At 50.2% G+C, this 27942-nt stretch overlaps 1 protein-coding gene across 1 annotated transcript; it reads right to left on the reverse strand.

The window, feature by feature from the left end:
• Positions 1-1113: 1113 nt before the first annotated feature.
• On the reverse strand, positions 1114-26860 carry H6PD (hexose-6-phosphate dehydrogenase/glucose 1-dehydrogenase). The gene is made up of 4 exons (XM_060259362.1): positions 26217-26860; positions 11758-11875; positions 4206-4475; positions 1114-2491 (listed from the first exon to the last, which is right to left on the reverse strand). Exons 1-4 carry the CDS (start codon positions 26844-26846, stop codon positions 1131-1133), a joined length of 2379 nt encoding a protein of 792 aa, XP_060115345.1. The 5' UTR covers positions 26847-26860; the 3' UTR covers positions 1114-1130.
• Positions 26861-27942: the final 1082 nt, after the last annotated feature.

The following is a 27942-nucleotide window of genomic DNA, read 5'->3' on the forward strand; positions in this document are numbered from 1 at the left end:
CTTTCTGCCCCCACTGAAACTCTTGAGGAGGGGACAATGGCCACAGTGATCTCTGAAGGCCCAAGGCAGGGCGAATCAGCAGAAGCCACTAAAATCCTGCAAATTAAAGTGCACCCATTTGCATAACCTTCCAGATCTCAGGGTTCCTCCTCCAGCAGTCCACACAACTTGAGCCAAAGACGAAGGGCTAAATTCTCCATAAATTCCTCAACTTTTCCTCATACGACGGCTGAAACAGAGTCCACCTATCTGAAAAGATTCTGGGCTATTCCTGCGAGGTAGGTCATATATAAAGATCCCCTTTCTTTGTAGAGGAGAGAAAAAACAGAGGATTGCAGCAATAAAGTTATCGGCCCATGGCAGAAGAAGGAGTTGGAAAAATGTTTCTTGGTATTTAGCTGCTCATCCTCACATGCATCCATGGACCACTGGTACTCACAGCCATAAGATACCGCCTTGGAGAGCCACTCATGATGGTTTCAACAAAAGGATTAGACACTCATGAAGAAGGATAGCTCTATGGACAGGAAACCTCAATATGCATATGGTGTAGTGAGAGAGCCAGTTTGGTGTAGCGGTTGAGTGTGCAGACTCTTATCTGGGAGAACTGGGTTTGCAGCTGCTGGAATGGCCTTGGGTCAGCCTTAGCTTTCACAAGAGTTGTCCTTGAAAAGGCAGCTGCTGTAAAAAGCTCTCAGCCCCACTTACCTCACAGGGTGTCTGTTGTGGGCGGGGGAAGTAAAGGAGATTGTGACCGCTCCGAGACTCTGAGATTCAGAGTATAGGGCAGGAAATAGATCCAATATCTGCATCTTCACAAGCAGCAGAATTCAGAATTCTAGATGCTGGAGAGGATCAGACTACAGGGAAACACCTTCTTGATGGTCCAGATTAGCAGGTGAGGTTGTGTGTGTGTGGGGGGGAGAGATCAGTCTGTGTCCTGGAAGAGGCACAATGCTTGAAAAGATGGCAATCAGTCTGATCTGTTAAGAAAATCCCTGTGCTTCTGTCATGAATTGGCAGTGGATTTCTTACTCTCCTCCAGAACAGACTCCCCTCTCTAGGGTTTCAGAGAAGTAACACTTCTAACCACACGGTTAGACAGAAAAGGAGGAGGAGATGGCTGTAGATCATCCAAATAAAGCTTCGTAGTCCACATACCATGCTATGTGGCCGGAACTGGGGTTGACCCCAGAAATGGGCCACTTCTTGGGCTCCTGCCCCACCCTGCTGACCAGGGTCACGATATCGTGTTTGCTCTTTCCCATCACCAGTACAAACACCCTCTTGGCTTTGTTGATGAGCGGCAAGCTGAGGGTCATGCGCTGGTGCGGCTTGACAGGGCTCTCCGTGAGTACCACCTCTGGGCTCCCTTCCAGGCCGGCGAGGGACTGCGGGAAGAGCGAAGCCGTGTGCCCATCGATGCCCACCCCGAGGAGGACCAGATCAAAACTGCCGTTCGTCACCAAGGCCGTGATCTCGCTGGCATACAGTTCCGGCCCCTTGTCGTCCTCCACGCAGAGCCGCCGGTTGAGGTGGACGGGCATGGGATGAATGTTGTAGTAAGGAACCCGGACGTGCTGGAGAAGGTGGTCGTGCAGGTTCCTGAAATTGGACTCCGGGTCGGTCAAGGGGACGCAGCGTTCGTCCACCAGCCACAAGTGGGTGTGCTTCCAGGGGAAACCGTAGTGATGTGCGACCAGCTGCTTGAACAGAGCCAGTGGGCTCGATCCTCCAGAAAGTGCCAGGTGGAACTGGCCCGCTCTCTCCACGGCGCTGGTGGCGGCTGCTTCCATGTCCGACGCCAGGCGACTGATCAGTTCTTCCGGCCAAGCGGTCACCAGTTGGTTTTGCCGGAACCGGGACTGCAGGGTCCTGTACTGGTCCGGTGTTTGCCCGTCCTTGGCTCCCATCACCTCCAGCGCCTCTTTCACCACAAAGGACACTTCTCCACCTGCCATCTCAAAATCCAAGAGGTGTTGGTTTTGCGGGCCTCCCGGGTACAAACGAGGCAACTCCCCGGCTAAGCTGTCCAGCAACGGGCTCCAAAATTCCCAGGAAGCCAGCAGGTTCTCAGTGGTGATGAAGGAATCTTTCTTGCCGTGGTAGATCCTAGAGATGAGGACGGCGTACGGGTCTCTCTCCTTGACGGGGACATAGGCATAGTAGTCAGAGAGAGGCTGCCCGAAGAGATGCAGCCCTGGGCGATCTGAGATTGCCTTCCAGCCGTCTTGCGGCATGACAGGCTTGAAGAGGCTGCAGCTCACCAGGACGGCCGGGGAGTCCAGCGCCCCGTGCCCGATGTAGAAAACAATTTGCTTGCGTTTGCACGGGCTGCTCGCAGTGTCCCACGCCGTTTCATTCTGGGTGCAGAAGGCCCGGCTCTTGAACAGGATGCGGACGTAACCGATTCTTTCATCCAGGACTTTTCCCGAGGTGAGGATGAAGGGGACCCCTTCCCAGCGCAGGCTGTCCAGGTGAATCAGCACCCCTGAAAACCGTAAGAAACGGGTGAGGAAAACCGGAACTGATTGAGGGGGGAGTCAAAGTGAGCGTTCCCGGCCTCTAATCTGGTACAGCCCAGCAGGGGAGAGCCCAATCTCGTCGGATCTCGGAAACTAAGCTGGGTCAGTACTTTATTTATTTTTATTTTATTTTATCAAGTTTATATCCCGCCCTCCCCTGGCAGGCTTAGGGTAGCTAATGACAGTTAAAAACAACAGAATATTAAAAAACAGAATATGCAATAAAATAATTTCCATACACTTTGCAGTCATTAAAAGTCCAAGATGTACATTGATGTTCTGATTGTTCTGATGTTTCTGGATGGGAGCAGGGCTTTGTATGTAAGTGTGCAGACTCTTATCTGGGAGACACTCCTTTGCATATTAGTCCACACACCCCTGATGTAGCCAGTCCTCCAAGAGTTTACAGGGCTCTTCTTACCAGGGCCTATGGCAAGGTCCAGGAGGACTGGCTATATCAGGGGGGTGCGGCCTAATATGCAAAGGAGTTCCTGCTACAAAAAAAGCCCTGGATGGGAGACACTGAGGAAGACTCTGGGGAGGAAAGCTAGGCAAACCGCCTCTGCTTCTCATTTGCCTGGAAAGCAGGGGTCGTGTCAGACCTGACCTCAACCTGAGAGCCAATCACAAAAACTGTTTCTGTTTGCGTGTCCTGTCCTGGATGATCCAAGCTCGCTTGGTCTCATTAGATCTGGGAAGCTAAGCAGGCTCGGGCCTGGTTAGCGCTTGGATGGGAGACCACCAAGGAAGCCCAGGGTTGCTACGCAGAGGCAGGCAATGGTCAACCATTTCTGTTTGTGTGCCCTGAAGAAGACCGTAGATTTATACCCTGCCCTTCTCTCTGAGACTCAGAGAGGCTTACAATCTCCTATATCTTCCCCCCCCCACAACAGACACCCTGAGAGGTGGGTGAGGCTGAGAGGACTCTCCCAGAAGCTCCCTTTCAAGGACAACTCCTACGAGAGCTATGACTCACCCGAGGCCACTCCAGCAGCCGCAAGGGGAGGAGTGGGGAATCAAACCCGGTTCTCCCAGATAAGAGTCTGCACACTTCACCACTGCACCAAATTGGCTCTCTGACTTGTATGATGTGGGCTAGCCTGATCTCATTAGATCTCGGACGCTAAGTAGGGTTAGCCCTGCTTAGTACCTGGATGGGAGACCACCAACAGGTGGCCCCCTCCCCTCCCCTTCCCGCCACTGATACAGAAACTGCTCTCGGTCTTGAGCCCTCCCTACCCTTCTCTGACGGTTCAACAGAGGGCTCCTGCCCGGCGTGTAGTTTCTGTATCGCTCCCTGAGTGCGAGGATACTCAGGGTGCAATAAAGAGACTGCATGACAGCCAGGCGGCAAAATTTGGGCATTTGCCTATGGCGCAGGGCCAGGAAGGCCCAATTTGGCGCGCTCTCCAGCCCAGCGCCCTAGGCAAATGCCTAGTTTGCCTAGCGGGAGGGCCGGCCCTGACCACCAAGGAAGCCCAGGGTTGCTACGCAGAGGCAGGCAATAGCAAACCACCTCTGTTCATCTTTCTGCTTTGAAATCCTACAGGATCGTCATAAGTTATTTGTAACCCGACAGCACTTCCCACCACCAGCTACCCCCGGATGGAGTCAGTTGGGGGCCACGGTGCCTCCAGCCTCAATCCGACTCCACCCCCCCACTTCCAGCCACAGCCTCACCAGCAAAAGTAGGCATTCGGCTGAAATAGTTTGGCCCTTTCTGGAGCTCCTCCCTCACGTGGCTGCTGTATCCTTCGTACTGGCCAATCACAGCGCTCCTTTTATCCAGGCCTCGCAGTGACTGGAAAGTCCGCAACTTGCTGCGGAGGACGTCTTCGGAGCAGCTGACGTTTGCGGGAAGCTCCATGGTGAGAAACAGTAAGGCTTCAGTGAGGTGGTTTTGGTGGACATCACGGATGACCCCATATTCTTCGTAGAAACTGGTTCGATCTGTGTGCAGGAGGGAAAGAGCGGGCACGTGAACACACATTTTTGAAATTAAAATCAACAGCAACAGGATGGCAGAAACTAATCCATCTGGCCCACCTCGAACATCATATTGTGACTGGGGATCTTTTTCTTATAGGACATCCTGCAGAAATACTTGAACAATAAAATCTAGACATCGCTGGAGTTGGTAGTATCCGCCATCTTTAATACATCAATAGATCTGATCTAATAATAATAATAATATATTTTATTTATATCCTGCCCTCCCCGCCGGAGCAGGCTCTAATAGCACCTACCATTGTTCTAATTGTTTTATATGTTTTATTTATGATGTACTTTTATTTTTATCTTTTGTCTGATAATATTGGTCTTGTGACCTCTTAATGTGAGCCGCTCTGAGCCTGCTTCGGCGGGAAGGGCGGGATACAAGTTGAATAAATAAATAAACACACACACACGAAGCTGCCTTCTACCAAACCAGACCCTTGGTCCATCAAGGTCAGTATTGTCAACTCAGACTGGCAGCAGCTCTCCAGGGACTCAGGCAGAGAGGTCTTTCCCATCACCTCCTGCCTGGTCCTTTCTAACTGGAGATGCCGGGGACTGAACCTGGGGCCTTCTGCATGCCAAGCAGAGGTTCTACCACTGAGCCACACTTTTTCCCCAAGAGACACAAGAGGTCAAATGAGCAACTGGAGGGGGGGCGCCTACCAAACTAGCTGAATAAAACAAGCAACCAGTTCATTTCAATTGGTGGTGTGGGTTTTGCAAATCAGACAACACTGAAATGTTTTATGAGGAACAAAACCCAGGCCCTTTGGAATCTAAGCTTTCATTAAGCGAAAGAAAGAAGAAAGAAAGAAAGAAAGAAAGAAAGAAAGAAAGAAAGAAAGAAAGAAAGAAAGAAAGAAAGAAAGAAAGAAAGAAAGAAAGAAAGAAAGAAAGAAAGAAAGAAAGAAAGAAAGAAAGAAAGAAAGAAAGAAAGAAAGAAAGAAAGAAAGAAAAGGAAAGGAAAGGAAAGGAAAGGAAAGGAAAGGAAAGGAAAGGAAAGGAAAGGAAAGGAAAGGAAAGGAAAGGAAAGGAAAGGAAAGGAAAGGAAAGGAAAGGAAAGGAAAGGTCAGGTCTAGCCCCCATGGCTGGGAAGATGAGTTTAAAAGGACATCAGCAATGCCTGCTCATATTTCAAAAGCCAGCAAAACAGAGGTTCCGGGAATAAGCAGGTAGAGGCTACTACTAGAACTGGTTTGAATAGGATGGGTTTATCGGCTTAGGGAAGAAACAAAGAAGTATTGACAGGATCTTTTTTTCAGTTTGTCCTTGATCTTGTACTACATTTAGATGTCTATGGTTTTAAATAGCATTTTCTTTTATAACATAATAGTGTTGCTTCCCACTTCCTATTTTCTGGATTCTTATGAACAAATGCCTAATAAAGGCTTTAGATTCACTGGAACTTGTTTCAGTCCCCCTTCTGCCTTCTGAGATTTCACCAGGCCTCACCCCCACATTTTGCATGACCCTGAGGACTAGCAACTTGAGTATGTTTTTTTTAAATCAAAGTCGTCGATTTAGGAAACGTAATTCTGCACCCGTCACTTCATTCTGCGACTTCCCCACGCTTACACACAGACTCGCACAGTGGCCTAAGCCGTTCTGAGCTCCTTTCTGAAAAAGTATATAAAATTGAAATGAAACAGATGCTGGAGAACGACTTCAGGCGACCTTCCCTTGGGAAACCTCTTGCTGCAGTCCCCTTGAGAAGGCGCTGACCCCCAAAGCCTCTCTCTCCAGCCTGGTTAATTCCTTACTGGGTGATTAGGAAATGGGAGGGGGGGTCGGAAAACAGGGAGAGGAGCCAACCTGAAATTTCTCCTTGATGCTACTCCATGAACCAACTCTGCTAAGGGCACTGCCAGGCCGATTTCCCCTTTTTAGCTTTGGAATGGGAAACACCATCTCCTCGTAACCCCCAGCACATTCATTAGCGTAATCAATGCTGCACTTTCTCTGGCAGGGGAGTGAGCCGTGCCGACCTGGGCTGGGAGAACAAGAGTTACAGAATGACAAACTGCAGGGGAAGGAGAACGCAAGGCTGCCTGGCTCTCCCTTTCACCGAGGAAGAAGCCGCACGGTTTTGCCAAGCCGAACCATCACTCACGGCTTTTAATAAAAGCAATTGCTAATTGGCACCGCGTGCAGAGGCGCATTTCTGAGGCTGCAGAAAGCGAGGGCAGCCCCCCCACCCCCCGTATCATCCTGACGCAGGCGGCAGGTGCAACCGGGCCTGCAGAAGAGATGCTGCAGCACTGCAGTGAACCGGAGCACAGCTGTGCCCTTGACAGGACCACACGAGCTGGCCTGGTTGTGCCAGCAGGCTGGGAAACAGGCTCTAAGGCCAATGGGCAAAGAAGAAGAAGAAGATATTGGATTTATATCCCGCCCTCCACTCCGAAGAGTCTCAGAGCGGCTCACAATCTCCTTTACCTTCCCCCCCCCACAACAGACACCCTGTGAGGTAGATGAAGATACTGGATTTATATCCCGCCCTCCACTCCGAGGAGTCTCAGAGGGGCTCACAATCTCCTTTACCTTCCTCCCCCACAACAGACACCCCGTGAGGTAGCTGAAGGTATTGGATTTATATCCCGCCCTTCACTCTGAAGAGTCTCAGAGCGGCTCACAATCTCCTTTCCCTTCTTCCCCCACAACAGACACCCTGTGAGGTAGATGAAGATATTGGATTTATATCCCGCCCTCCTCTCCGAAGAGTCTCAGAGCGGCTCACAATCTCCTTTACCTTCCTCCCCCACAACAGACACCCCGTGAGGTAGCTGAAGGTATTGGATTTATATCCCGCCCTTCACTCTGAAGAGTCTCAGAGCGGCTCACAATCTCCTTTACCTTCCTCCCCCACAACAGACACCCTGTGAGGTAGATGAAGATACTGGATTTATATCCCGCCCTCCACTCCGAAGAGTCTCAGAGCAGCTCACAATCTCCTTTCCCTTCCTCCTCCACAACAGACACCCTGTGAGGTAGATGAAGATATTGGATTTATATCCCGCCCTCCACTCCGAAGAGTCTCAGAGCGGCTCACAATCTCCTTTACCTTCCTCTCCCCCACAACAGACACCCTGTGAGGTGGGTGGGGCTGAAGAGGGCTCTCACAGCTGCTGCCCTTTCAAGGACAACCTCTGCCAGAGTTGTGGCTGACCCAAGGCCATTCCAGCAGGTGTAAGGGGAGGAGTGGGGAATCAAACCCGGTTCTCCCAGATAAGAGTCCGCACACTTAAGCACTACACCAAACTGGCAAAGCACGTGCCTGCAGCCCCTCCCTGCCTCCAGGAAGAACTGCTGTCTCTCTTCTCCCCCCATCCCTGACCCACCTCAAATAATGGTAAAACTCAAGTCACCCAAGGTAGATGACCAGCAAAAGACGCAGAAGAGAGCTTTTCATTTTACTACGCTGAATCAACTTGAAGAATCCCGTGTTGTAAGAGGAGTAGCGGTCACCAGCTTAGATGGTTTTGGGGTTTTTTTTTTTAAATGTAGGTGCTAGAAGACCATGACACCTAGGTGAAACCTCCATCTTCCGAGGCAGTGTACCTTGGAAGATCAAAAGAAGAGATGAGAGGTCTGCTGCCTTCCTGTCCCGCTTCTAGCTTTCCTAGGGGTCTCCAGCTGCCCACAGCTGGAAACTGGATGCTGGGCTAGAGATGCCTTTGCCCTGGTCCAGTGGGGTAAATTCTTGGGTTTCTATAAACTGAGAAAGGGAGTTTTTCCAAAGCTGGAATTTCTCACTCAAGTTTAAAGGCCAGAAGGCAGGACTTCACTGATCAGCCTTAAGAGTAAAGTCCAGCAGATAAGCTTCTTGACATTAAGAGCAGTCTGTTTGTTTTTCTCGGGCAGGGCTTGGTGCAGAAGCTGGCTTGGGAAAAAGAGGGCTCGATTCTGGCTTCTGTCCAAAAGACAACAACTTGGTTTTGTTTCCAAAGGGGAAGCATCCTCCATAACAGGGGTGGCCAAACTGCAGCTTGGGAGCCACGTGTGGCTCTTTCACACATCTTGTGCGGCTCTCAAAGCCCCCACCACCCCATCAGCCGGCTCGGAGAAGGCGTCTCTCTCTTTAAAGCACATCTCTAAGCCAAGTCAGCTGGCAGCTTGGAGAAGGCATTCAAAGTTAAACTTGTTTTCTTTCCACTTTATTATTTTAATATTATTATTATTTCTATTCCACCCATTCCCCCATTTGGGGGCTCAGAGCGTAGTAATAATAATAATAATAATACATTTTACAACAATTAGAGATAAAACAACAACAACTAGAGATACAATTAGAGAGTACAACAATTAGAGATAAAATCAGAATAAAATCAGCTTCAACATTTGGTAAAAGTGCAGCAAGTTAATTCAGCAGATGATATAAAGCAAGATAATATAGCACAAAAGGAGTGCCACAGTACAGCACCACAATGCAGTAGTGCAGGAGGCCGTAGGCGGAGGCCAACCGATCTAATAGATAGATGCCCGCTGCCTCATCCAAAGACCTGACGGAACAGCTCCGTTTGACAGGCCCTACGAAAGGCCAGCAAGCCAGGTAAGGCCCGGATCTCTGTAGGGAGCTGATTCTACCAGGTTGGGGCCAGGACCGAAAAAGCCCTGGCCCTGGTAGAGGCAAGAAGGGCATCTCTTGGGCCGGGAACTATCAGAAGAGGCTAAGAGAAGTGACCTCCAGGGCGTATATGGTAGGAGACCTCTCCCACCATATACGAGCCAGTTTGGTGTAGTGGTTAAGTGTGCGGACTCTTATCTGGGAGAACCGGGTTTGATTCCCCACTCCTCCACTTGCACCTGCTGAAATGGCCTTGGGTCAGCCATAGCTCTGGCAGAGGTTGTCCTTGAAAGGGCAGCTGCTGTGAGAGCCCTCTCAGCCCCACCCACCTCACAGGGTGTCTGTTGTGGGGGAGAAGGTAAGGGAGGTTATGAGCTGCTCTGAGACTCTTCGGAGTGGAGGGCGGGATATAAATCCAATATCTTCATCTACCTCACAGGGTGTCTGTTGTGGGGGAGGAAGGGAAAGGAGATTGTGAGCCTCTCTGAGACTCCTTGGAGTGGAGGGCGGGATATAAATCCAATATCTTCATCTACCTCACAGGGTGTCTGTTGTGGGGGAGGAAGGGAAAGGAGATTGTGAGCCGCTCTGAGACTCTTCGGAGTGGAGGGCAGGATATAAATCCAATATCTTCATCTACCTCACAAGGTGTCTGTTGTGGGGAAGGAAGGGAAAGGAGATTGTGAGCCGCTCTGAGACTCTTCAGAGTGGAGGGCGGAATATAAATCCAATATCTTCATCTACCTCACAGGGTGTCTGTTGGGGGGAGGAAGGTAAAGGAGATTGTGAGCCCCTCTGAGACTCTTCAGAGTGGAGGGCGGGATATAAATCCAATATCTTCATCTTCATCTTCTTCCCTCCATTCTCTCTCTCCCATCTATTCCCTCCCTCCCTCCCTGTCTTGTCACTCTCAAACACCTGATGTTCACGCCTTGTGGCTCTCAAATATCTGACATTTATTCTATGTGGCTCTTATGTTAAGCAAGTTTGGCCACCCCTCCTCCATAGTTTCATTTTGCCTACTGCCAAATTTTGCATAGGACGAATCTCCTCAGTGGTGTGGCTGTAGGATCCAGTCGTCCCCTCCCCTCTCTCACAGACACACACCCCTGGGCCTTCACAAGTGGGGCAAAAAAATAAAATAAAACGGTGGGACACTGCTGCATCAAGATTATGTTGTGTGAAGGATTTTAGAACTGTGCAAGAGCACACCTGCGCAGTAACTGAGTGCCATCCCAGAAGAATTTTGGCGCAATAGTGCATGCAATCACGTCAAGACGGCTTTTTAAAATGTCTTCTTCAGTGGGCTTTGGTGATGCAGTGGGGAAAAGAGCAAAAAAAAAACAACCTGGAAGGAACCAGCGTGGCTAGTGTTGGTCTGTGACAGGGAAGACCCAAATTCAGAGCTGCACTGAGTCATGAAGATTCACTGGGTGACTTTGGGCTGCTTGCGGGCCAGCTCCCTCTCAGCCTGCTCTACCTTACAGGGTTGTTGTGAAGATTCAACCGAGGAAGGGAGGCCTCACATACGCCGCCCATCAGCTTCCCGAAAGAAGGGCAGGATAAAATTTGTAACAGTCGGAAGGAACTGTGAGCTGCAGTGAATTGTGCATTCTCTGGGAACTAATTTTAGAAACTCCTGTATTTAAACTGAAATCAATAAGCCATAGAATGGCAGAGTGAACTTCTGCACGGCTTAAAGAACGAAGCGGGGAAGTTCTCTTCTCCTTACCAAAGGCTTGCTCAGCTTCTGTTCTTCACCTGTAAGAGGAGAACTGTTGCTGACTCGGCAGGGCTGTTGGCAGTCTAAACCAGGGGTGAGCTCTGCTGTGCGATTGAGAGAGAGCCTGGCAAAGCAAGCTCTCCCTCCCTCTCTTCCTCAGCCAATGGAGAAAAGAGAGGCTTTGCTCCATAGCTCCTGTGCGATTGAGCAAGCCTGGCAAAGCGAGCTGTGACACAGAAGGAAGCAAGAGAGAGGGAGAAGGAAGCAGACTTGCTCGAGGGCCTGATAGGAGCCCCAGGGGCCTTATTTGGCCCCTGGGCTGCATGTTTGACACCTCTGGTCTAAATGCTCCAAGACTGTGAGGAAGTTTGCAGATGAAGAGTACTCAGCATACAAAGCTCTAAGAGACTCAGATTCCATTTCTACCACACTCCCTTTTCTCCCTTTCTCACAATACAAGAACTCATGGGCATTCGATGAAATTGCTGAGCAGACAGGTTAAAACGGATAAAAGGAAGTACTTCTTCACCCAAAGAGTGATTAACATGTGGAATTCACTGGCACAGGAGGTGGTGGCGGCCACAAGCATGGCCACCTTCAAGAGGGGGTTAGATAGAAATATGGAGCAGAGGTCCATCAGTGGCTATTAGCCACAGTGTGTGTGTGTGTGTGTATATATATATATATATATATATATATATATATATATATATATTTGGCCGCTGTGTGACACAGAATGTTGGACTGGATGGGCCATTGGCCTGATCTAACATGGCTTCTCTTATGTTCTTATGTTCTCTCAAAGAACCTACTCCATAAATATGAATGCCAGCATAAAGTACTCCATTGTGTTGTTGGAAGCGAAGTCCCACCCTCAAGGATCTCACACTTGTAAGCGACAGATAAGTGGATTCCCTTTTGCCCCCGCCATGCAAGAAACCACCTACTTTTGACATCCACCGTCTCCTTTAAGACAATTTCCACCCTCTCGATGTGATGCCTGTTCCAGATCGGGTCCAAATGGTGCCGGTTCTGGTCTCGAAAGGGCAAGATGTGGGCCACAGCCTGAGGGGGAAGAGTGAAAAAAGAAAGAAAATTAAAATGACTGAAAAATAGAGATGCTGGGGACAGAATTTCTGCCAGGATAACAACACGGAAGCAAAAGGCCTTGTTTTGATGCAAAAGGTCCTGGGTTCAACTCCTGGGGTCTTCAGTTTTAAAGGCTCTTGTGCAGCAGAAGACAACTCTTGTGAGAGAGCACGGAGAGCCATTTCCGATCCAACCAGTCAGTACTAGCTGGACCAGTGAGCAGGCCCGGGAAGAATTGTATGCTCAGATTCCTGAACAAACAGCTCAGCAGAGAATGAGATCATCTGAGAAATTCTTCAGAAGAGCCAGTTCTGGAAGCACTGTCAACTGGAGCAGGGTGGTTGCATCAGGCACTGGACCCAAATTTTGGTCTTTGGGTTCAAAGACCAAGGAGAGGCCTTCCCCATCAAAAACGGCAGCAGACGGACTTGCCAGACTTCCCCAAGCAATTTCCCCAGTCCTGTCTGGCTACTAAATCAAGCCTTCTGATTGGCCAGGAGCATTTCATGGCCAAGTCAAATCTCATAAGGCCTGCCTGGGCAGTCTGCACTAGACAACAGTCCTAATCAGCCACCCCCTTCTCTTCCCACCACCCCGCGCTGGAGATATCCTGAGAGAGAGTTCGGTGTCATTATTGAGCTAAAAGGTAAGAGTCGGAAATGACTGGTGCTTGCACAGGGGAGTCCCCTGTGCAAGCACTGGGTGTTTCCGACTCTGGGGGGATGTCGCATCACGACGTTTTCACGGCAGACTTTTTACAGGATAGTTTGCCATTGCCTTCCCCAGTCATCTATACTTTCCCCCCAGCAAGCTGGGGACTCATTTTACCGACCTTGGAAGGATGGAAGGCTGAGTCAACCTGGAGCCAGATACCTGAACCAGCTTCCGCTGGGATTGAACTCAGGTCATGAGCAGAGAGCGTGGACTGCAGTACTGCAGCTTTACCACTCTGCGCCACGGGGCTTGCATATTGAGCTAAAGGGCCCTAATAAACTAATTCCCTGAAAAAATACAGTGGTCAGCCTGTCAGACATGAACCAGGGAGACCTGAATTCAGATCTCCACTATGGAGATTCAAATTAGACCGGCTGCAGTCACATGGACAGATACTGCTGCATTCTACTGGATCAGAACACTGGCCCACCAAAGTCAGTATTGTCTACTCAGACTGACAGTGGCTCTCCAGGGTCTCCGGCTAAGGTCTTTCACATCACCTCCTGCCTGGTCCTTTTAACAGGAGATGCTGGGGGTCGAACCTGGGATCTTCTGCATGGTGAGCAGAAACTCTGGCCACTGAGCCATAACCTCTACCCAATCATCAATGCCAGGGAAGGAAGGAAGGAAGGAAGGAAGGAAGGAAGGAAGGAAGGAAGGAAGGAAGGAAGGAAGGAAGGAAGGAAGGAAGGAAGGAAGGAAGGAAGGAAGGAAGGAAGGAAGGAAGGAAGGAAGGAAGGAAGGAAGGAAGGAAGGAAGGAAGGAAGATAGATATTGGATTTATATCCCACCCTCAACTCTGAATCTCAGAGTCCCAGAGCGGCTCACAATCTCCTTTATCTTCCTCCCCCACAACAGAGACCCTGTGAGGTGGGTGGGGCTGAGAGGGCTCTCCCAGCAGCTGCTCTTTCAAGGAAGAAGAAGATGATGATATTGGATTTATATCCCGCCCTCCACTCCGAAGAGTCTCAGAGCGGCTCACAATCTCCTTTCCCTTCCTCCCCCACAACAGACACCCTGGGAGGTGGGTGGGGCTGGAGAGGGCTCTCACAGCAGCTGCCCTTCCAAGGACAACCTCTGCCAGAGCTATGGATGACCCAAGGCCATTCCAGCAGCTGCAAGTGGAGGACTGGGGAATCAAACCGTGTTCTCCCAGATAAGAGTCCGCACACTTCACCACTATGGCTGACCCAAGGCCATTCCAGCAGATGAAGAAGAAGAAGATGAAGAAGATATTGGATTTATATCCGGCCCTCCACTCCGAAGAGTCTCAGAGCGGCTCACAATCTCCTTTCCCTTCCTCCCCCACAACAAACACCCTGTGAAGTGGGTGGGGCTGAGAGAGCTCTCACAGCAGCTGCCCTTTCAAGGACAACCTCTGCCAGAGCTATGGCTAACCCAAGGCCATCTCAGCAGGTGCAAGTGGAGGAGTGGGGAATCAAACCCGGCTCTCCCAGATAAGAGTCCGCTCACTTAACCACTATGGCTGACCCAAGACCATTCCAGCAGATGCAAGTGGAGGAGTGGGGAATCAAACCTGGTTCTCCCAGATAAGAGTCCGCACACTTCACCACTACACCTATCTGGCTTCTAGGAAGGCAGGCAGGAGCCCTGTGTAGTCTCCGGACTACCCGATACTGCCAGAGTACCCCAGGCCACTCCATATGTAGGAAAACTGCAGTTTGTCAGCTGGGGTTCTCCGAAGTCAACACACAGCAAAAGCGCAGGAGGCAAGGGAAAAAGAGGCCTCAGCGAATAAGCTGCTGCTTGAACGTTTCACCCGAAAAAAAGCCCTCGCTTGCAATCCGCCTGCATCCTGCCTTCCCCTCGGGCCCAGCAGAGGCTGAGTCAGGTGCTACGGGGAGGTGGGGGGCTGAGGGGAAATGAAGGAGCCTGCAGTCAGCAAAGCCAGCTGGTTTAGGTTCTGGGGAGGGGGTGGAATCTCCACTTTGCAGGCAGCAGCCAAATCGTGGTGCGCGCAAGAGATCACCGGACGGACGTTGGCACCGCCCAGCACAAAGCGCCCTGAAGAATTCTGACAGACATGTCACAACAAATAAGCCGGGAGCATTTTTTAGCCCGCCTGTCTCTGAAAGGGGAACCTGGGCGGGTCCCAACAATAATAGATACGATACACAATTCACATACATCTGAAGTAGCATGACGGGAGGGAAGGCAGCATGCTGTAGCCCAATCTCGTCAGATTTTGGAGGCTCGGACAAGATCATTACTTGGATGGGAGACCACCAAGGAAGACTTGGCAGAGGAAGGCAACGGCTGACCACCTCTGCTTCTTCTCCCTTGCCTCAAAGACGATGATGACGACTGCAGATTTATACGCCACCTCTCTCCCTGAATCAGAGACTCAGAGCGGCTAACAACCTCCTGTATTTTCTTCCCCCACAACAGACACCCTGTGAGGTGGGTGGAGCTGAGAGGGCTCCCCCAGAAGCTGCCCTTTCAAGGACAACTCTTGTGAAAGCTATGGCTGACCCAAGGCCATTCCAGCAGCTGCAAGTGGAGGAGTGGGGAATCAAACCCGGCTCTCCCAGATAAGAGTCCGCGCACTTAACCACTACACCAAACTGGCTCCCACCCCTTGCTGGGGTCGCCATAAGCCAGTTGCAATCGGACAGCACTTCCATTCATAAACTAACAGATGTCATTAAAACACAGGTGGTGGTGTTGAAAGCACTCCAGAACAATTCCACCACGCGTGATTTGTGGAATCTCAAAAAAAAAAAAGCCAATGCTTTCTGGAAGTTGGTGCATTCTGCAAGAAAGGAGCAGTGACTAGATAAGCCCTCCATCTTCCAGCCACCGTTGTAACTACTCTGCAGGGAGGGAATGACCAATACTGCTGGCCCAAGGAATGACGTCATAGCAGGGGCAACACGAGGCCAGGCAGATTAGAAAAGCTAAAGAATCCCTGTTTTCCGCACACAAAGCCAACAAGCCAGCGCCAAGGATAGGCACGGTCCGGCAGCTGCCAGCTGAACCACTGAACCGAGGTGAGACGCCTCTGCCCTCCCATGGGAATAAGAAACTGTCCCAGAGATCCCTGGGGTAATTTCCCAGTTCCTACTGGACTGCAAGAAGATCAGTCAGTCCTAAGGGATCAGTCCTAAGGGATCAAATCAGTCAGTCCTAAGGGAAATCAACCCAGACTGTTTCCTGGAAGGTCAGATGCTGAAGCTCAAATACTTTGGCCACCCAATGAGAAGGGAGCACTCCCTGGAGAAGTCCCTGTTGCTGGGAAAGACAGAAGGCAAAAGAAGAAGGGGATGGCAAAAGAGGAGATGGCTGGACAGCATTACTGATGTAACTAACACAAATTTGAGCACACTTCGGAGGATGGTGGAAGACAGGAGGGCCTGGCGTGACTTGGTCCAGGGGGTCGCAAAGAGTCGGACTCGACTGTGCGACTGAACAACAACAACAAAAACTGGGAGCAAAGTTGGTGGGAACGGAAACAGACTTACTGGTGCTGACAGAGTTGACCTGTTCAATAGGGTTTCCCTGGACTGACCATAATTGTTGCTTCCAAGATTTAGAGAAAACTAAAATCTTTGTTTTCCCATAATTCAGGGTTAACTCGTTGTTATTGAGGTAGGTCATAACTTGGTGTAATAGACGCCTCAATCCAATTTGGGAACATGACAGTAAGACGGCATCATCCGCATACAAAAGGATGGGAACGTGACGGTGAGCAATTTTAGGGGCATGCCCATCGATTGCATATAAAACAGGGGCTAGATCATTTAAAAAAAGATTAAAAAGTGCTGGGGCAAGGATACAGCCCTGTTTCACACCCTTACAAATTGGAATTTCCGAAGTTAAGATTGCCCTGGAGGTTGTACTTAACTTGGCAGCTGGTGCGTGTATACAGTTTTTTAATCAAGGTAAGCAATCTGGGATCCATGTTCATCCTGGCCAATTTAACCCAGAGCAACTCTCTAGGAACTGAGTCAAACGCCGCCTTGAGGTCTAAAAAGGCAGCGAAGAGTTTGTTGCCAGATTTCCCACTGTATTTGGAAACTAGGTGTGATAAAACGACACAGTGGTCAAGGGTGGATTTACCATGGCGAAACCCTATTTGTTCTGGGCCTAGTATGTTGTTTGTTGTCAGCCAACTTTCTAGTTTCACTAGGAGGTGTTTGGCATAAAGCTTGCCGACAACTGATAAGAGGCTAATCGGCCGATAGTTCTCAGGTAATGAGGGATTGCCCTTTTTATGGATGGGGACAATGATTGCGTTGGTCCATGTCCTGGGCATTATTCCAGTGCTATTTATCATAGTAAACAGGGCGGCCAGGGGTGGGAACGGTCCCTCATGTTCTTTTGGACTGCCCTTTTTATAGCAGTCCACGTGCAAGATATCTAGATTCACTGCTTTCTGACCATCAAGACCTTTCTGACAATGCCAAGGTTCGTTTTCTACTCCACGGGAAACACAACTTTGTCACTACTCACGTTGCTTGCTTTTTACAGGTTGCGATCCAAATCAGAGAGGCTTTTACTCGTGCATAGCTTACTGCTATTTTAAGTCATTTAACTTTTGCTGGTTTTTTCTAAGGTTTTATTATATTCTATAGTGTCAGTGTTGGTTTTAAAGTATACTGTATTTTTGTATTAATGCCAATAAAGGTCTATGGTATGGTATGCTGACAGAGTTTATAAGTGCACAAAATAGTTGTGCTCCATGCACAGTGTGCTTAATGGGGAACCACAGGGAGACATTTTGCCCTCAACCAATACTCCCTCCAAGCTGCGGAGTCTTGTGAGCAAACATTCTACTTTGTGAGCTACTGGCATTAAAGTCGTGAGCTGCTGCAGAAATTAGTTTGTTCCGGGGCCATCCTTCCTGAGCCGAGACAAAAACGTGTGAGGTGGAGGCTAAAAAACTGTGAGTTAATTCACACTAACTCAGCTTAGAGGGAACCCTGCCCACAAACCCCCACCAGGACCTAAAGCTGATTCTGTCAAGACTGGCTGCTCACACTGGCCCTCCCCTGGGGAGAGCCAAACCCTCCCCAAACCGGCACACAAGGAAGGGCACTCCTTAGCCATTAAGAAAAGCCACATTGCACATGGCCAGGGGCACTGTTTTCTTCTTCTCACAATCCACACATGGCCGGAAAATGGAGCTGACCATTAGTGGTCTCTGCTTTGGCTCTAATGGTTCCATTGTGCTACCCCGTCATCCGCTTTCCAATCTGGGGCGGGGGGGGAGGCCACCTTGCGCTGCTGATGGTGTCCAGGATTTTGTTCCATTTTCCTTTGCTAGACTGGCTGATGAAGAAATGGGGCTGGGACGGGAAGAGAGAGGGGGGGGTGAGGAAGGAGGAATGCACCAGATTCTTATCAAATTAAAAGCCTCGCTTAGAAAGCCGGGACTTGGCAGCCTTCTTGCTAACAGAGAGCGGCAGCCTGGAGAGGACGGCGTGATGATGACTCAGCGAAATAGAAAGCCTGACCTTGGCTGGAAGAGCAGGAGGATACAGGTTTTATTCCGTCTCTGGGCACACACAGGCCAAGACGCACCCAGGCGTTGCAAAAACCCCTACAATCTCACTCCCCAGCGATGAACTATCCCTAAAAGAAATCGCTTTGGTGGAGAAAAATGTCAAGTCAAGTCCAATTCAAGAAATATCTGGGGACTTTGGGGGTGGAGCCAGGAGACTTCGGGGGTGGAGCCAGGAGCAAGGTTGTGACAAGCATAATTGAACTCCAAAGGGAGTTCTGGCCGTCACTCTTAAAGGGACCGCACACCTTTTAAATGCCTTCCCTCCATTGGAAATAATTAAGGGTAGGGGCACCTTTTTGGGGGCTCATAGAATCGGACCCCCTGGTCCAATCTTTCTGAAACTTGGGGGGATGTTTTGAGGAGAGGCACTGGATGCCATGCTGAAAATTTGGTGCTTCGACAACAAAAAACAGCCCCCCCCCCCCGAGCCCCAGATATCCACAGATTTTCCACTATACCCTATGGGAATCGGTCTCCATAGGGAATGATGGAGTGCCCAGCATACATTTCCCTCCCTCCCCTTTCTGATGACCCTGAAGCGAGGGGAGAGCCTCTAAACCGGGGGATCCCCTGCCCCCACCTGGGGATTGGCAACTCTAGCTTTGGTGGAGGAAAATGTCGCTTCTGGATTTGCCGTTTTATTTTCACTCAGCGGAATCCGGAGCCGCTCAAAAACCCAGGCACGTTGGATCAGGCCAAACGTCTGACTTAGCACAGCCCCCAGCTTCCAACAGAGGGCAGCCAAATGCCCCTGGGCATCCCACAGGCAGGACACAAAAGGAACAGCCCTTCTGAGACACAGGCCTAAAGTACCAGGCCTTTGGAGGTTAACTGCCCCTGAACACGGAGCTTCCAAACAGCTGCCAGCAGTCGGGGGGGGGGGGGGATGCTTTGAGGAGAGGCACTGGATGCTAGGCTGAAAATTTGGTGCTTCTACCTCAAAAACCAGCCCCCCCCCCCCCCCCCCCCGGAACCTCTTCTGTTCTTGACAGCCTACTGGGTCTCTCCTCAGGAAATTATCTGTGCTGCCCAATTTTTCAGGGAGGGGCTGTAGTCCTGCGGTAGAGCCTCCGCTAAGCACGCAGAAGGTCCCAGGTTCAATCCCCGGCATCCGCAGTTTAAAGGATGAGTTCGTCAGTGACGCGAAAGACCTCTGCCCGAGACCCCGGAGAGCCGCTGCCAGTCTGAGCAGACAAGACTGACTTTGATGGACCAAGGGTGGGGGTGTGTGAGAGCCTCTGCCTTGCATGCAAAAAGTCTGTCAACAAGTCCCAGGTTCAATCCCTGCCATCTCCAGTTTAAAAGGACCAGGCAGGAGGTGATGGGAAAGACCTCAGCCTGAGATCCTGGACAGCTATGAAGTGGGGCTATAGCTCAGTGGCTGAGCATCTGCTTGGCATGCAGAAGGTCCCAGGTTCAATCCCCGGCATCTCCAGTTAAAAAGGACCAGGCAGGAGGTGATGGGAAAGACCTCAGCCTGAGATCCTGGACAGCTATGAAGTGGGGCTATAGCTCAGTGGTTGAGCATCTGCTTGGCATGCAGAAGGTCCCAGGTTCAATCCCTGGCATCTCAAGTTAAAAAGGACCAGGCAGGAGCTAGGAGGTGATAGGAAAGACCTCAGCCTGAGACCCTGGAGAGCAGCTGCCAGTCTGAGTAGACAAGACTGACTTTGATGGACCCATGGTCTGATTCAGTATAATGTAGCTTTGTGCATTCTTGCTGGGGAGCACTGAATCAAGGCGACCCCCTGCCATCAGAAAGGGACAACATCGAGACCAGCTGTTATGATGCCAACTAGTAGCCGGAAGGGGAGGAGAGAGAGAGGTGGACTAACATCTGCCACATTCTTTCCTCCCCACCCTCCACTCCCTGCCAAACAACAGTCTCACCTCCTCCGTGGTCAGCCAGCTCCAAACAGAGCCTGCAGCATTCAATAATGCTTTTCGCGCACACAAATGGAACGGTGCATTTCAACCACTGGCTTTATTTAAAAATTTGCGACTGATTTAAAATCATAAGCCTGCTGGGGAGCCCATTTGGCTGGAAAGCGGAGCATAAATACGCAGATAATTCTCTTAGCCGGGATGCGGTTTTCCCCCGACTCCCAGTTTTAAAACATAACACTGCTGTCAGAGATGGGCATAAAGCAGAACCCTCTACGCTGGAAGAAAACTCACCTGCTTGTAGCAAAATACAGTCGGATAAAGAATTAGATTCCCTCCTTATGAAGAGTCACCGCCTAAACCAATATCGGGAGAGGGATTCTGTCACACTGGCTTGGCTTTATTCATTTCAGGAGCACAAAGAGGGCCAAAGATCAACCCATCCTTATATATATGCAAGTTCCACTAAGCTGCAGTCAACTTCTGGTAACCCCAGCAAGGGGCCTTCAAGGCAAGTGAGAAACAGATGTGGTCGGCCACTGCCTTCCTCTGCAGAGTCTTCCTTGGTGGTCTGCCAGTCAAGAACCAATTCTGCTTACAGCAACCCAGCAAGGGGCCTTCAAGGCAAGTGGGAAGCAGAGGTGGTTGGCCACTGCCTTCCTCTAAAGAGCCTTCCTTGGTGGTCTCCCTTCCAAGATTTATGGTGACCCCAGCAAGGGGCCTTCAAGGCAAGTGGGAAGCAGAGGTGGTTGGCCACTGCCTTCCTCTAAAGGGCCTTCCTTGGTGGTCTCCCTTCCAAGACTTATGGTGACCCCAGCAAGGGGCCTTCAAGGCAAGTGGGAAGCAGAGGTGGTTGGCCACTGCCTTCCTCTAAAGAGCCTTCCTTGGTGGTCTCCCTTCCAAGACTTATGGTGACCCCAGCAAGGGGCCTTCAAGGCAAGTGGGAAGCAGAGGTGGTTGGCCACTGCCTTCCTCTGCAAAGCTTTTCTTGGTGGTCTCCCTTCCAAGACTTATGGTGACCCCAGCAAGGGGCCTTCAAGGCAAGTGGGAAGCAGAGGTGGTTGGCCACTGCCTTCCTCTAAAGAGCCTTCCTTGGTGGTCTCCCTTCCAAGACATATGGTGACCCCAGCAAGGGGCCTTCAAGGCAAGTGGGAAGCAGAGGTGGTTGGCCACTGCCTTCCTCTAAAGAGCCTTCCTTGGTGGTCTCCCTTCCAAGACATATGGTGACCCCAGCAAGGGGCCTTCAAGGCAAGTGGGAAGCAGAGGTGGTTGGCCACTGCCTTCCTCTAAAGAGCCTTCCTTGGTGGTCTCCCTTCCAAGACTTATGGTGACCCCAGCAAGGGGCCTTCAAGGCAAGTGAGAAGAAGAGGTGGTTGGCCACTGCCTTCCTCTGCAGAGCCTTCCTTGGTGGTCTCCCTTCCAAGACTTATGGTGACACCAGAAAGGGGCTTTCAAGGCAAGTGGGAAGCAGAGGTGGTTGGCCACTGCCTTCCTCTGCAGAGCTTTCCTTGGTGGTCTCCCTTTCAAGACTTATGGTGACACCAGCAAGGGGCCTTCAAGGCAAGTGGGAAGCAGAGGTGGTTGGCCACTGCCTTCCTCTGCAGAGCCTTCCTTGGTGGTCTCCCTTCCCAAACTTATGGTGACCCCAGCAAGGGGCCTTCAAGGCAAGTGAGAAGAAGAGGTGGTCGGCCACTGCCTTCCTCTGCAGAGCCTTCCTTGGTGGTCTCCCTTCCAAGACTTATGGTGACCCCAGCAAGGGGCCTTCAAGGCAAGTGGGAAGCAGAGGTGGTTGGCCACTGCCTTCCTCTGCAGAGCCTTCCTTGGTGGTCTCCCTTCCCAAACTTATGGTGACCCCAGCAAGGGGCCTTCAAGGCAAGTGGGAAGCAGAGGTGGTTGGCCACTGCCTTCCTCTGCAGAGCCTTCCTTGGTGGTCTCCCTTCCCAAACTTATGGTGACCCCAGCAAGGGGCCTTCAAGGCAAGTGAGAAGCAGAGGTGGTCGGCCACTGCCTTCCTCTGCAGAGCCTTCCTTGGTGGTCTCCCTTCCAAGACTTATGGTGACCCCAGCAAGGGGCCTTCAAGGCAAGTGGGAAGCAGAGGTGGTTGGCCACTGCCTTCCTCTGCAGAGCCTTCCTTGGTGGTCTCCCTTCCAAGACTTATGGTGACACCAGCAAGGGGCCTTCAAGGCAAGTGGGAAGCAGAGGTGGTTGGCCACTGCCTTCCTCTGCAGAGCCTTCCTTGGTGGTCTCCCTTCCAAGACTTATGGTGACACCAGCAAGGGGCCTTCAAGGCAAGTGAGAAGAAGAGGTGGTTGGCCACTGCCTTAATTGAATCCAATTTTTCGCTTTATACCCCGCCCTATCCCTCAAGCGGGCTCTGGGCAGCTTACAATGTTAAGAAACTTACAAAAACATTAAACAAGCCACATCCAGACTAGATAATAACATGATTTCAAAATCTGTAAAATTAGAGAATCACAGAATCCAACGTAACTCAAGCACCTAGATGGTAAGGTGCTGATGAGGACCTGATAAGGTGCTGGGGAAGCGATGACTTCAGGGGACACCCGCTGGATCAATTAAAAGCCTGGCGGAAGAGCTCCGTCTTACAGGCCCTGCGAAACTTGGATAGATCCTGCAGGGCCAAGATCTCCAGTGGGAGCTCATTCCACCAGGTGGGGGCCCGGGCTGAAAAGGCCTTCCTCTGTAGAGCCTTCCTTGGTGGTCTCCCAGCCAAGTACTGACCCTGGTTAGCTTCCGAGATCTGACTGAATCACGGCCCATCCTTACAGATCTATTTGTATTGGGAACCAAGGAAACCTGAACCCAGAACCTAGGCCCAGCAATTCTGAAATCCGGTTCACTTGACCTTATCTCTGATCCTATAAGCTCCAGCTACAACATCCTTGTCTTATTTAAGTAAATGTCTATGCTGCCTCTCCAAAGAATTGGCCCGAGGCAGCTTACTCAATGAAAGACAACAAAAGCAAAACATTAAAATGTTAAAAGCTGGGTTTTTAATTAATAACTTTTGTCTTTACATTGTGTTTTATTGTTGGACTTCTTCCATCCTGCCTGACTCATGTCCACGCCCAGCAGCACACGGAGATATCGCAAAGTCAGTTTTGAAAGTTGCGCCAGCAGTTTCTTCCCAGCTTGTAAAACATGTAGGGCCTTTTGATCCACAGGAGACGATGTGTACATTGGAACCTGTTTTACCTGGGGGCAGCTTTGCCAAAAAGGTACAGATCTAGTGATGCTGCCTCTAAAAGGCTAAATTGCTGCTGAGCAACTGGTTTTCATCAATGCTAAGTCAGCTTCGGCATGGCCAGTGCGTGGGAGTAGGCCAAATAGGCAACTGCCTAGGGCGCCACCTGGCCTAGGGGACACCACTAGGCGCCCCCTCTCCTCATGCACAGCGTGTGTGCTCCTTGGAGCCTGCCTTCCTCAACAGAAAGCAGCCTCCAAGGAGCACAGATGCTGCTTGGCCAGTTTTGCATTCCCCAGGTCTGTTACAGACCCGGGAAACACAAAAGCGGATGGTGCCTGCCCAGTATGCTCCTTGGAGCCCGGCTGGGATAAATTAACCAACTGTAAAAGCTGAAGAAGAGCCAATTACAGTTTCTAAAAATTGGCTCCTGTTGAAGTTGTATGCTGCCACTCATCCTTCCTACTCTACTTCAGAGGTGGCCAACGGTAGCTCTCCAGAGGTTTTTTTTTTTGCCTACAACTCCCATCAGCCCCAACCAGCAGGGCCAATGGCTGGGGCTGATTTGAGTTGTAGGCAAAAAACATGTGGAGAGCTACCCTTGGCCACCCCTGCACTTTAACAGAGCCATGGGGTGGGAGCCATAGCTCAGTGGCAGAGCATCTTTCTCTCATGCCCAAGGTCTTGTCCCTGGCACCTTCAGCTAGAAGGATCAAGTAGAAATGGACATGTGAAGGTCTTGTCCCTGGCACTTCCAGCTAAAGCGATCAAGTAGTATTCTCACAATTTTTATTGCTTAAATGTAAAAAATTGTAATTAAAATTTAAAATAAAAAAATGCAAATTAAAAATGTAAATAGGTTCAAGTTTCTTCATTTCTCCTACAATGCTCTGGTTTTTTTTAAATTTCTGCTGGGGGGGGGCGCTAGTGGGCAGCTCGCCATGGGCACCAAAAACCATGGGCACTGGAAGCCGCCCTGAGCCACTTGTGGGAAGGGCGGAATATAAATCCCAAATAAATAAATAAACCCTAGCACCAGCCCTGAGCTTCAGCTACACTGAACTTGGATCACATCGAAACGGCTCCTATTTATACTGTATATATGGCAGGCTGATCTTAAAAAGACAGGTATGCAAGGCTTTTTTTGTAGCAGGAACACCTTTGCATATTAGGTCACTCACCCCTGATGTAGCCAATCCTCCAAGGGCTTATAGGGCTCTTAGTACAGGGTCTACTGTAAGCTCCAGGAGGATTGGCTGCACCAGAGGTGTGTGGCCTAATATGCAAAGGAGTTCCTGCTACAAAAAAAAGCCCTGCAGGTATGTACATATGTTTCCCTACGATCCAAAAAACAGGGTAATGTATGTACGGATTTGTGCTTTTAAAATCAGCCTGCCATATATACAGTATAAATACAAGCCGTTTCAACACAACCCAAGATTCAGACGGGTAGCCATGCTGGCCTGAAGCAACAAGGAAAGTTTGAGTCCAGTGGCACCTTTAAGACCAACAAGCTTTCACACGCACAAAAGGTCATACCCAGAATTAAACTTCGTTGGTCTTAAAGGGCCACTGGACTCAAACTTTGTTAGGTTGACAAAGCCAAGGAAAATGCCATCCGACTAAGGGGGAGCTGCGGCACAGAATGCCACTGTAACCTCCGTTCGCCATCTCATCACAGACAGCAGAATATTTCTAGGGCTGCCCCACCACCCCCATCAGAAAGAGAGAAAGCAAAAGGCGGGCAAGGCAGCTGGCTCCCTTCCTGGATCGCGACAATCTAGCAACAGTGATCCATGCTACGGTCACCTCAAGGTTGGACTACTGCAATGCCCTCTACATGGGGCTGCCCCTGTGCCGAATTCGGAAATTGCAGCTGGTGCAGAATGCTGCGGCCCGGCTGTTATTGGGGCTCCCAAGATGGGGGCACATTCGGTCGGGTCTTTGGGCTCTGCACTGGCTGCCAATAATATACCGAGTCTGGTACAAGGTGCTGGTTATTACCTTTAAAGCCCTATATGGCCTAGGACCTGCCTACCTGAAGGATCGTCTCTCCCCACATGTTCCCCAGAGAGTACTGAGATCGGGAACCCAAAATCTTCTCGTTATCCCTGGGCCAAAAGAAGCCCACCTAAAATCTACTAGGGACAGGGCCTTCTCTGTTATGGCCCCTACATGGTGGAACCAGCTGCCGGAGGAGATGAGGGCCCTGTGGGACCTTATTCAGTTCCGCAGGGCCTGTAAGACAACTCTCTTCCGGCTAGCTTATACCTACCTGATATAGGAAATTAAATGTAGCTCTTCAGATCCTTGCTATGCATACTGCCAAAATGCTTTATGTTTTTAAGGTTTTAAATGTTTTGAATGTTTTAAATGTTTATATATTTAAATACCAATTTAATATTATGTTGACTTATCTGTTGTAAGCCGCCCTGAGCCACCTTGGTGGGAAGGGCAGGATATAAATCATAAATAAATAAAAATAAAATAAATAAAAATAAGATTGCACCATCTCTGTACAAGCAAGCAAAGTCACTGTGTACACATTCAGGAGCGCGTGCAGTTTGAAGCGGCACCGTCTACTCTACCAACTCATTCAGCTGCAGGTGTAGCTTGGGTAAAGACTCCTAATACTCCTGGAGTCATCCGCACTTTTAAAGAAGAAGACCGCAGATTTATACCCTGCTTTTCTCTCTGAATCAGAGACTCAGAGCGACTTACAATCTCCTAATCTTCTTCCCCCGACAACAGACACCCTGTGAGGTGGGTGGGGCTGAGAGAGCTCTCCCCGAAGCTGTCCTTTCAAGGACAACTCCTATGAAAGCTATGGCTGACCCAAGGCCATTCCAGCAGCTATAAGAGGAGGAGTGAGGAATCAAACCTGGTTCTCCCAGATAAGAGTCCGCACACTTAACCGGTACACCAAACTGGCTTCCATGGTTTTTCTGAAAGTCATGTCTTGACCCAATATCTGTAAGGTCGCTCACCTGCTTGCCGAGGTAATGGTCCACCCGGTACATTTCCTCTTCCCGGAAGAACATCTTCAGCTCATCCGCCAGCTGCTGAGCAGACTTGAGATCGTGGCCAAACGGTTTCTCCAGGACCACGCGCAGCCAGGCCCCAGGGGGCGGCCTGCAACTACTGTTGATGTGGCGGGCGATCTCTGCGTAGGCAAACGGGGGCACAGAGAAGTAGAAGATCCGGCCTGCTTCCTCCAGGTCTTCCTGATGCAGCACGGTGGCAATTTCTTCACTGAGGGCGGCATAGCCCTCCACCGTCTTAAGCTGGTGGTACTGGGTCAGCCTCAGGAACTGGTCCTTCAACATGGCACACCGGTCTGGAGTCACATCTGGCGGACACGTCAGTCTCTTCAGCCGGTCGAACATCAGTTTCTGGCCTTTCTTGAGCTCTGCCAGGGCACCCCCGTAGAACGTGAAGGTGTGTCCGTTGTTCGCCTCGTCCAGGTAGAGCTGGAAGATGCCTTGCCACAAGTACTTCTTGGCCAGGTCTCCCGTAGCGCCTAGGAGGACCACTGAAATGTGGCCATGACGCTCTCTGGCCACGGAGGGTAGAACTCCCAGGAGAAACAATGCGCTTAGTGTCGCCGTGAAAAACATAGCGGGAACAGGGCAGGCTGGAGGGGTGGAAATGGAAAACATTGGAAAAACAGAATGGAATGTACAGCGCTGAAGCTCCCTTTGTCAGGTATCAGTAGGGAACGGAGCACTGATTCTAGAAAGCTCATACCTGCCACCCGCCCCCAAATACTGTTGGTCTCCTAAGGTGCTACCAGACTTAGATCTAGCTGTTCCCTTGCAAAGTAATATGGCTACCCTCTGAAATTGAGATGTGTCTCTTAAACCAGACTCCCTCCACCAAATGTGGAAATGTGGCCCAGACAGAAAGACAGAGGGAAGAGAAGTTACTTACTCAATGCTATTTCTAAAACTTGGAAGGAAGGTGACATGGTACAGCCCAATCCCATCAGTGTCAACTGTACAGTCTCAGCAACTCTGTTTTTGTAACAGACTGCTAACAACCTTTAGTTGCCTTGAGTTCTGTGAGGGGAGGGTCGTCAGGTCGCTCCCAAGAAAATATTCTCTCATAATTTGTTAGCTGCTCTTACCTAGGAAGCCTAGATAAGAGACACCAGGTGCGAAATGGCCTGGCTCATCTCAATGTTTGGTTTGATTAATGATCTTTTGACTCGTAGCCAGCAATTAGGGTATAAGATGCTTAGTTTTAGCTATGGATCTTGTCTTGAGGTCTGGCTAAGTTTTGCTTGCTCTCTCTCTCTCTGTGCATGTGTGTTTAAGATCCAGCGGATGGGAACTCATGCTATTTCTATAAGCCTGATCACTGCTTATTGAAATCTCCATGTAAGCAAATCTGGATCTTGCCTATAGTTTCCTTGGGATTTCTGTGAACCTGGAGCTTCTGTCCAGAGCCACAAACATCAACAGGCATGCTATCCAATGTGTAGGGAAAAACACACACCCTCCAACCACTAATAAAGTAATCCACACGCCGCTTGCTTGGGAAGTGTATTCTCCATCTGGAGAATTTGCAGATTTGCTGGTCAATGTGTATAATGCACCATTCAACATGATTTGGAAGTTACGCATCTTGACCAGTCAATGTCCACAATTCTTTGTTTGTCATCCTCCTAAATGCTCATACCCAACGACATCTTATGAATATGGAGATGGAATT

Source organism: Heteronotia binoei, chromosome 18, assembly GCF_032191835.1.
Source record: "Heteronotia binoei isolate CCM8104 ecotype False Entrance Well chromosome 18, APGP_CSIRO_Hbin_v1, whole genome shotgun sequence".
NCBI classification, from domain to species: domain Eukaryota; kingdom Metazoa; phylum Chordata; class Lepidosauria; order Squamata; family Gekkonidae; genus Heteronotia; species Heteronotia binoei.

Coding starts and splice junctions, on each gene's coding strand:
- H6PD (XM_060259362.1), bottom strand. CDS start 26,846: ATGTTTTTCACGGCGACACTAAGCGCATTGTTTCTCCTGGGAGTTCTA. Junction 11,876..26,216: donor ACCATTACCTCGGCAAGCAG/GTGAGCGACCTT, acceptor CTTCCCCCTCAG/GCTGTGGCCCACATCTTGCC. Junction 4,476..11,757: donor GGAGACGGTGGATGTCAAAA/GTAGGTGGTTTC, acceptor TCCTGCACACAG/ATCGAACCAGTTTCTACGAA.